General features: G+C 37.2%; 1 protein-coding gene across 10 annotated transcripts in view; it reads right to left on the minus strand.

Moving 5' to 3' along the window:
* The window catches only part of DEAF1 (DEAF1 transcription factor), a 47,939-nt gene that overhangs the window by 17,714 nt on the left and 19,405 nt on the right, over positions 1–10,820 (minus strand). For 7 of the 10 annotated variants that reach the window (XR_009152079.1, XR_009152077.1, XR_009152076.1 and 4 more), the window contains exons 1-7: positions 10,447–10,729; positions 9,450–9,547; positions 7,138–7,267; positions 5,322–5,468; positions 4,437–4,576; positions 3,180–3,245; positions 706–832 (exon numbers count right to left, since the gene is read on the minus strand). Coding sequence is in view for 7 of the 10 variants with exons in the window: in XM_058157033.1 (XP_058013016.1) it covers positions 706–832; positions 3,180–3,245; positions 4,437–4,576; positions 5,322–5,468; positions 7,138–7,267; positions 9,450–9,547; positions 10,447–10,729 (991 nt within the window). In the remaining 3 variants the exon portion in view is untranslated. Of the gene's footprint in view, positions 1–705; positions 833–3,179; positions 3,246–4,436; positions 4,577–5,321; positions 5,469–7,137; positions 7,268–9,449; positions 9,548–10,446; positions 10,730–10,820 lie in introns of those variants that run through there. The other 3 variants (XM_058157081.1, XM_058157090.1, XM_058157072.1) reach the window with 3 other exon arrangements.

Below are 10,820 nucleotides of genomic sequence, written 5' to 3' on the forward strand. Positions count from 1 at the left end.
CGAGCATTTGGTGTGCACTGCACATGCACACAAAGCTTGTGTTTGGCACGCACTGCGCATGCGCAAGTGCGCAGCAAACCAGTGGCAAATCTCAGAGGATTTCACCACTGGTTTATAGATAAAACTTTCCAAAAACAATCATACTTCTCTGAGTGAAAGAAATGCAACAAGCCAAATTAATAAGGCTAAAAGCTTCCTAGTTTAACACACTGAAAAGACAGCTCAGGGCAAAAAGAACATATTTGATTAAGAGAGGAAGCAAACATTAAAATTAAATAAAGAGGATAAAACTTTAAATAATACCCCCAAATAAGACATCCCCTGATAATAAGCCCAATCGGCCTTTTGAGTGCATGGCAATAAGGCCAAGCGCTTATTTCAGGGTTCAAAAAAATATAAGACAGGGTCTTATTTTTGGGGAAACACGGTATTTGCAAGCATTTTCTTGATGTTATTACTCAAATTATAACCATCAGCTAGTACATAAAGATCAAACAAGGATTTAGGGTGCCAAAAGGGAAACTTGAGATGGTTTGCGATTTATACTAAAGATGAAGAGGAGGAAAGGCTGTTTGTTACAAAGTGTACAATGACCATTAAATATTGAATTGATTTTGAAACTGATTTTTTTTTTCATTTTAAAAACAAGGATAAATGTTAAATGACAATTAGGATTCATTTGTGAATATCGCATGGAACCCTTACATGTGGTGGCAGCAGTTCCAGGAAGCAGGGTGATGTTTTTGGGAGAATCCTTCTTCACTGGAGTTGTAGGCAATTCATTCTCTTTTTTTCTTCTTTTATAGGGGACAAACAGTCTTATGGGACCACTCTGATAAAGAGAAAGCAACCATTATCAGAATACAGCAGTAATTCTTTCTGGAGATAGAATTAAAGTTTGTTTGATTTTTTGTTTTTTGCTAGTTGATATAATCTAAACTTTGTATAAATTGCCTCACCAAAGAAAAGAAAATCGACATCTTGACACAATGAATTTAACACAGGATCTAAAAGATTTCTATATTGCTGACAAAGGATCCCACTCCAAAGCCACTCAGGCCTATCTTCTTACATTCACAATTCTGATAAATATTCCTTTCATTATAAATAATATTATCAGACAGCTCAATGCTCAGTTGCTACTGCTGTCATGCCTTGCATGAGAAACTTCAATAATATTCAATATAATGAACATTATTGAACAATATATTGAATAACATATTGAATATTTCAATTTAAATAACACATTATTTTTTATTCAATAAAAGGGACAGCACTGATAATGTACTCCAAATTATTTTCATCTCATGTTAGACTACACATTCTTTAAAGGAACACAATGTTAGTGAAATCTGAGAATTTTAAGGGCCCAATGTTTCTCTAAGACTAGTTTTCATGTACCAAAATTTTCTGATCCCCCCCCCCCCAATGAGCTACTTTCAAGTGTGGTGAACTACAACTTCCCCCACTGCTTGCTCTGTGTTTGATAGCTACTGCAGTTCAATAAAAAATGAAATACTGTACGCTGACTGGTTACAACTGACAAGAAGTGCAGTTCAACAAATTGTGTGTACATTCTGGATGGGGAAGATGTCTGCTTTATTGAAACAGTAACGTTTTCCTTTTAATGCTTTTACACTGTGGAGCCAACTTTCTCTTGAGATTCCTGCCTATACCTAGTAACCTTTACAATAATGACCGAACCTCATGCCAAATATTTATTTATTTATTTTATTGCTAGCACATCTATGCCACTCAATCAGGAAAAAATTGTCCAATAATAAGTGGGGTGAGATGGGTTTCTACAAGGGAGAGAGCGCCTTTCTATGTTTGGAATGTCCTTCCCAGAGAGATTCAAGTGGCACCCACAGTAACCTCATTTTGGTGCCAAATGAAGACTTTTTTCTCCCCAATTTTCCCAGGATCTTTAGACTGCATAAATCATCAATCATATAGTTTTAGATTTTGGTAACTGCTTTGTTGCTGCCTAGTTCGTAGGTGCATTTACTTTGCATTTTATTTGATTTACCTGATAAGTTTGAATTGATAATTCAAATTGTGCTTTTTTATGATAAACTGACTATAAATTGACTAGCTGGATACCTGTGCTCCACTAGGAAACTATGTGATTGGGCTTGATAAATTGACACAGCCTGAAAATTAATGAGTACTTATGATCGGCCACTCCTCTCTCCTCCCCCAATGATCCTCTCCTATCCCTTTCTCTCCCTTTCAGGTGGGGAGTATAATGTTTAAACTCCCAGCCTGCAGCCGGATGAGTCACATGCTGGCCACACCCATGCCCAAGTGACAGTTGGAACAGAGTTCTTTTCAGGAGGGGAGGGGTAGTAGAACATCTAACTCCTTAACATCAGAGCGTGCTAATAATAATATAAGAAATACTAATGATCTGATTTTGAAAAATCATTTCTTAGCGAGCACCTAAAAGCCAACAGGAACATACATGCCAAATTTCAAGTTTGTAGGCTTTACAGTTCTGGAGATTTCATGATGATGTATGAGTGGTAATTTGCTTTTATATATATAGATTACTGGGTTGCTTAAAAGATTAATAAATAAATCTAATCCACCTAATCACAAAATAACATAAACAGAGAAAAATCCCATGATCAATAACATTATAACAGAATTCCCAGTACCCGTAGTGACAATCTCTCTTCCTAATCCATAAGTAATTTTCTTTTACTCCTGAGTCCCCAAAGGCTCTGCAGAGTAATCAGATTTCCAATAAATTCCAAAATGCAGTAAGGGAAGGAGCCAATCTCACAGAGGGGGAAAGTAAGCAATTCAAGAGGAGGGAAGTTCCCACAGGGAAAGGTCATTTATGAGCGCCCTCTCACCATACCACAAACATTGAGGTAAACTCCAGATTTTAAATACATTTTTAAAACAACCAGTGGATGTTTATTGTTAATAATCTACTACCCAAACTAAGTAAAATCTGGGAATAATTTGTTTTATCTAAAAGCCTGCTATTGCAATAATAAAAGTATATCAATTGGAAATGATGGTAGGACCCTATTTGTTTCCCTGCTGCCTTTCCCAATCTGACAAAGGGGCTTTCAGCCCACAGTATTTATAAATCATCTCTGTATGATAACCAGCACGTAGCAGTTCAGCACATCATCAAGTAATCCAAGCAGCAGTTATAGACTCACCAGACTCATGTCATCACAACATGCAGCGCAAGTGCATGAGGCCGCATGGGGATTCAGAATCCCATCCTGGAATAGAATTGATGGAAAAGATCAGCATTAGGAATCTTATACGCACAAAGATGGCAAGACATATTAATTTCCACAATGGAAGACTGGATAATAAAGATGATAAAGTTGGTGGAGACGGCAAAAGTTTTAATGAAAGAGAAGAATCTATGTAGTTTTGTTGCTACTTGGAAATTGCTTCTGGACTTTCTGCTCAAAACTGAGGGGGGGGAAATGAAACTTTGCACGTAGGTTTTGATGACCAGATTGACTTTGTTGCAATAGAAATGGTCTAAAATGTAAAGCAGAAAGTTAATGCTATAACTTGTATGTATTATACTGCACTGAAAAAAATTGAAAGTCACTACTTGTTTTTCTTTCTCGTTGACGCTCTCTTCTTTCTTCTCCTTCTTCATCTTTCCTGACTTTTGTTTCTATTTGTATTTTATTTTATAACGAAGTTTAATAAAAATATTAAAACTGGAAAGGAGCAATATTAGGTTGGAAAAACTGATACCCTTGGAGAACTAGGAAGCCCTTCCTATTTCTCCAAGCACTGAGAGCTTGGCTGGCCCACTGCTTTAAAGTAAAACTAACCAACTAATCTAATATCCTACCCTATGGTCCTCTCCCCTCGCCTCTGTGTTCACCACTGTCGTGCTTCTTTACAGCATACACTCTCCAGATGATGTAAAACTACAAATAATGCAAATAGGGAGCTCTCTAAAGTACAGCCAATTTATGAAATGGTGTCATGAAGTATGACTGTGCTGAAAAGAACACCGGATATGAAAGGACTACCAGAAATTAGTTAGGTTTTCTTTTCTTTTCTCTCATCTCCCATTTTCAATATATTGCTTATTAAATTCATCTCTTTTCCTGTGCTTTGCAAAATGTCGTTTAGCCATTAAGGGAATAACATAGTGGATATTTATGTATGCATAAAAAGTGTCTTGCAAAAGTTTTCTACTGCTTCTCCGATTCCCACATATATTTTCTGATAACTTTTATCCTAAGTAAGACCTTGCTTACTTAGCGTCTTCTCCATTTTCAAGAAATGTGTTGTATAAACGTAAGTCCAAATGCAGCACATGATGAAACTCTTTGAAATGTCATAATCCATGTGCGTTTATTTAGGAATCAATCCCACTGAATTCAGTAGTACTTATTGTGGCATATGTGACAGTAGGAAGAAAACGATGCTAATCTTACGTGAATAAGGCACTGTATTGGCCTCCCAGCATAGCGAATACTTCTTTTCCAGTCTTTGCTACTGGCTCTTCCAGCCATAGCTTCAAATTCAGTGGGGCTGTACCAGTTGTCCCCTTGCTTAATACAACGACCTCGACCACCTAGTCCAGGATAAAACAAAGAAACAACTCCTGCTTAATAATTGTTTTATACAAACAAGGCTCAGAAGAGTCTGCAAAAACCTTTCCCTGCAAGCTGTAGAAGTGTAGATATTAGTTCCCTTCCCACTGAAAAAATGTCTTCCGAATATAAACATTCTTAATGGGTTCGCAAAATGGAACATTCACTTTCATGATGATTCAAGTGCCAATTTTCCTTCCCTTCCCATTCCCAGCTAAGCACAACACTGAGATGCATAATATTCAGTCTAGAAAAGAATTCCTTCTGGGCCATTCATCCACTTTTAATTGCTATTAATTGTTATTGATTTGGCCTGCTGGGTACAAATGAACTTGATATGAAACATGTATCATATATTGAAAAGTGGGCAAATAGCTATCATTTGATGCATGCAATGACTTTTATCCAAGGTAGTATTTCCTTTCTTTACTCTCACAACAAACCAAGATGTTATCTGGGTGGAATTTTGGAGGACAGAAGAACAGTGAATATAGGCAGGGAATTCTCCTTAAATTATATTTCACATTCGCACTGCTATCAAATTTAAAAACAGATTCTGTCATAAAACTCTGAGATTGACTGTGTTCCAAATTTATGGAGAAATATCCTGGATATTAAGAAATTTACTCTTAGTGAAAGTCAATGTTTAATCTTAGTGGGTTAACAATTTTGGAGGGTTCTTAATCACTCAGATGGATCAGAAAAATATAGGTTGAAATTCCTCACCTGAACCAAGTCGGTTTTTGTACAATATCCCACTAATATTTCGACATCGCACAGGCAGTTCATTATCATACACTGATGGGTCCCAGTTATATTTTGTTCCACCTTTTTCTTGACCAGATGTTAACTGAGCAGAGGGGGACTGAGATCCTTCAAATAAAAGGAAAGGTAACCAAGCCTTAACATACAGTTTCCATTTCTGCATTTCCTTTAGAATGCCAAAAAGATCCTCAAAAAGATAGGTAGTCAATAAAAAACCAGAGTACAACTTATTCCTTCAATCGTTAAAAGAAGAAAAATAAATATTAAATCCTCTGTAAACAATACATCGTCTGATATTTGAAATATGGAATCCATGTAGAAAGGACTTACATTGTCATTACGTGCTATACTTTTACTATTTCTCTCAGGAAACAATAGCACCGATACAGGAAATAACTGTATCCTATCTTATAAATTCCATGTCATCTCCATACCTCAGCTATTACTAAAGCAACACTAGATACTTATTTGTTTATTTATTTACTTACGGGGCTTATGGACTACTTCAATTAACCAACCTGAGCAGCATACAATTTCCCAGTATGTAATTGGGATTAAACATAAATATAAAACAAATTAAAAACAACACTATATATTATAATTATATAAAACTGGGAGATGTATTCAAAATAAACAACAAATATTCCATCATCTGGAGGGATTATCATAATGACCCAGCCTCCCTGGCTTGACAAAACAGTCATGATATCAAATTCCATCAAAGATCAGAAGAGGGGGCAGATTACATGTCAGAGGGATACTATTCCAGAAGAGGGGGACAGTGACTGAAACCCATTGCTTGTATAATACAGTATACAAACTGGCCTGAGTTTGCTTATATGCAATGGCTAATGAATAGGTAGGATGTTTTTGTGTCTTAATAGCTTCCATAAAAGACAGAAAATGCTGAGATATTATCACAACACACCAATGAGAAGCTTGAACCACAGCACGTGGAAGGGAGGCATGGCAAATTAAAGATGCCTCTATAAAAGCAGAGCCGACGACAATAGCAAAGATTGAAGAATTGGTGAGTAATCTGGTTCTTTGGAACCCCTCCAGACAAGGAGAAGATGGAAGGTTGCCAACATGTGCCCAGATAGCTGTTCCTCATGAGAAGACTACAAGAGTGTGGTCTTCTGTGAGTTTGAGTGCCAGGAGACATCTTAGCCATGTTTTTCATTTATATTTCATATTTCTTAACCGCTCATCACCCTCAGAGATTGCTTGCAACTGCAACACTACATTTTAAAGGACATTAAGTTTGCAAGCTTTACTTTCTAATCGTTTTCAGAAATTGCCTCTTAACCATCTTAAAGCGAATAGAGATCTTCAGGACAACAAATTTGAAAAGTTGCCAGGTAAGTTTAACATCAATTTTGAACAAAAGAAAAATTAATTACAAACTTAAGAACTTAAAGTATTTGAAATAAACAGCAAAAAGCTAGATAACAATTTGATCTGAGAAAAACAGATTAAGGGTTGAGCTAAATTTGAAGTATTAACTTTTACTATAGAATTTTAGAATTAATTATTAAAAAAATGGCTATCTTTTATAGGTACTAGAAGTAGTTTGGCTATCTTGGTTGCTGTAGATCATTGGATTACAGGACCCTCCTTTCCCAACCAAGCAATTTTGAGAAGGGATGGAATGAAAAACAAGAAATTCTGCTAATCAAATATTAGTTTGCTTATGCAATGTTGAAAAAAACAGTCATAAATGTATGCTGTATTTCTAGATGACATTTTAAAAAGGTCCCCCCAGCTCACATTTTACCTGTAGTAAGAGGTGCAGATGGCCCCTTCAGACCTGCACTCTCCACAATGGTGCCATCTGTGTGAACCACAATCAGAGTGGCTTTTTCAGCATTTAAGCTGTCCCCAATCTGAAGAGCTGTTCTTCCAGACTGAAATTTAAAAAAAATTGCTAGTATAACTTACCGAAAGGATTAGATTTTTATGTATCTTAATATGTAGAAATATCAAGTTGCATATATTGAAGAGTACAAGAGGAACAGTCAAATGCCTCTCTTCCACATACAAATGTATGGAGACTAACACTCTTTTTTCTCCTTTCTTAATGAAAAAAAAGAATATTCGGCATATGATCAATAGCTATAGCACCCTGTTTGATACATTACTCCAATTTTATAAAGAACTATTAAAGAGCACTGACTGGGTATAGACAACTTCAAATACACTTTAAACATTAATTAACTAATCTAATCTGACAGAATCACAAAAATATTTTTCTCAACTTTAGATATATTTCCAATACAGTACTCCCATAACCTATTAAATAAATTTTCTCATAAAAAATGAAATAAGGTTACGCTGGCAAGATTTGTTCACAAAGCCATGCTGACTTCTAATATTCTTGTTTTCAAAATGATTATAGATTGGTTGCATTGTAATTCATTTTCAAATCTTCCCAGATATTAATGCCAGACTGAATGGTGTGTAGTTCTGTCTTCCTTTTATTCCCCTTTTGAAGATAAAGATAATTGCCTTTCTCAAGTCAACTGGCACTTCACCAGTTTTATAGCATTTCTCAGAGACAACAGACATAAGTTTAATCAAAACTGAGATATATGGTTTCGATTCCTTGAACTCATTTAAGGTCTGAAGATATTCATTATATTATGTAGTGAAGGCTAAGTCATACTGAACTACAACTGCCATTGCAAGCTCTATTTATTATTTTAGTCATGCCTATGGCATTTTATACTGAATCAGATAAAACCGCCTTGCCTCAGGAGATTTAGTAATCAAGACCTTGACAATACCAAATACAACTTCTATGTTGACGAACGTTCTGCGTTAGCCAGAGGAAACGGACCCAGTGAAGATAATGGAATCAGTAGAACCAGATGTACCACAAGTATTATAATATAACATTAAGTATTATATTTATAATAATTATATTATAACTTTCCTAATAAATTTATACATTTATTAGGAATTAGGTGCAGCTGTCTTCTAAGTGATACAGCTGAAATGTGACTCCATTTAACTGGAGAGACAGTATTTATTTAATTAATTAATCAAATTTCTATACTGCCCACCTCACCTGCATGAGTCTGGATGGTTTACAAATAAAACCATACAACCATATAAAATAACATGGTTAAAAAAACCAGAATTAGAACAAAACAAAAAAAACAATAAACGAGCGAACAGTGGACAATAACAAAGTTAAAATGGCAGAGGGAACAAACCACCCTTCAAACCACCAGCCACCCCCAAGTTGCATGCCACTGTTAGAACCCCTTTCCAGTTGGCAGAGCCAAGTTTTGATGGTATTCTGGAAGGCCAAGAGAGCAGGGGCGCACTTCCCCCCTGGAGGGGGGAAGGGGCAACTGCAGAGAAGCGTCTCTTCCTAGACCCCCACCAGTTGAAATTGATTGATGGGGTTGGCAACATACTCTCTCTGCCTGAATGGGTGGGATGGGTTAATAAAATAGGGATCAGACTGTTCCTTAAGAAGCATGGTCTCATGCCATGAAGAGCTTTTAAAGTGATAACCAACATGTTGAACTGGACCCAGAAACAAACTAGCATCCAATGCCACTCACACAGGAGAGATGTTACATGCACAACTTTAGCAGTGCCTAAAACTGTTCGCAGCCCTGCATTGTACACCAGTGTAGCTTCCGGATAATCTTCAGGGGTAGGTGTACATAGGTAGAGTGCATTGCAATACTCAACGTGAGAAATGAATAGGGCACGAGTTAGTGAAAGAATACCTTTGTGGGCTAACAACAATAAAGAAGAAAATGTCACAAGATGTTAATCCATGTTTAACTGTGACTAACTAAATTAAAGATTTAGATGGATTCATTCAATACCCTTGAATTGCAAGATAGCCAACCTAAGTAATGGCTTGCCTACTATGTCTGGCAAATCCAGTTACATTTATTCTGCTCATCTCCAATACAAACCTTGCTAATACAAATCTGTGTAATTTGATTACATAATGAACCTTCATAGCTACTTACAACACACATTTACAATAGAAACTTGCTACCACAAAAGAAATATTGAATATGCAAAAATAAATATTGTAAGATTAAGTAAACCTGACCTTACCAATACATGTCCTGAGATTGATGCTGCATTTGCCACAGAAGTAGTGAATACATTGTCTGCAGAGGCACCCACATTGGCTACTGTTACTGTGGTTACTTCTGTAAAACATGATCCAAATAATATTTGCTGTCATATCCTCCTTCAGAGCTACCAAAATCCAAGAAGCAAATACGCACGTTTCTGTTAAATGAGGCCTTTAAAGAACGATATCTTAATATTGATTCTGAGGGTAAAATTTTCATTATCTACCTATCGATTTCCAGTATTTATATACTGACTTTATTAATAGCGCTACCAATGATTACGTGCACATAATATTAATAGCCATAATATTAATAGCCATAATATTAATAACCAAATATTAAGGGAGAAAAGGAATCCTTGCCCCTGTTTATAATCTGACAATCTTATTTTAGCTAATTTTTGTATAGTCCAATAACTATTGGGTAAGGTTTCAGTGTGTTGTATTTAATCTGTCTGCTGTTGCTCTTAGAAATTTTAATCAGTCCAATATCTTTTGTTACAGCATCTTAAAATGCAAATGGGCAGCTACAGCAATTGTTTTTTCATCAAGTAGTCTAACAAAATTAGTAACTCAGATGTAGGTATTTTAAAAAAATCAACAAGTCATGTTGCTCTGACGAAAGGCAGTGATGGAGAAATGCTAGATTTCTGCCTGTCTTGACCATCGACAATGATCACACCACAGTCCTGTCAGGAATAAGAAACGGCACGACTAAAATAATGTAAAGGAAAAGGTGGCACTTTCTGCGCTTTCTTGACGTCATGGATGATGCACACATGTATGTATATATCCTCATGATGAGGTACTAGAGGTAAGTTAAGAAGAGCCAAACGTTTCCACTAAAGAAGAGACGCTTGAAAGTAAGCATTCGCTTGATGCACCATTCACACAAGCGAATGATCACACAATCTCGTAGTCACGACCCGAGTTCAATGACCGGTGGGTAGCGTGCTTGTACGCATGCGCGCCGACCTGCAAAGGCAGCTGCCGCAGCAGCCTCGTCCGCACTCGGCAGGGATTCGGCTCCCATCTCAATGTGTTCGGCATCTGCCGCCATTACGGTGACAGCCGTCACCTCCTCTTCCTCTTGTGGCTCCGCCTCCGAACCGGCCACCTGCCCTCGGTGTTCGTGGTGCTGCTCGGATCCTTCTGCGGCTGCGGCAGCTACCGCTGCTGCAGCTACTGCAGCAGCGGCAGCTACTGCCGCCGCCTCGGCTAAACCTAGTTGCTTCGCGGCCGAGTCCGAGTCCTCCATCCGAAGACACTTAGTGGAGGGGGGGTTATCCCGCGAGGTTAGCCGAACTCGTCCGAATGAAAGTTATTCTCCGATCTTGCCCGATCTACAC

The sequence above is a fragment of the Ahaetulla prasina genome, chromosome 1 (genome assembly GCF_028640845.1).
Source record: "Ahaetulla prasina isolate Xishuangbanna chromosome 1, ASM2864084v1, whole genome shotgun sequence".
Classification (NCBI taxonomy): domain Eukaryota; kingdom Metazoa; phylum Chordata; class Lepidosauria; order Squamata; family Colubridae; genus Ahaetulla; species Ahaetulla prasina.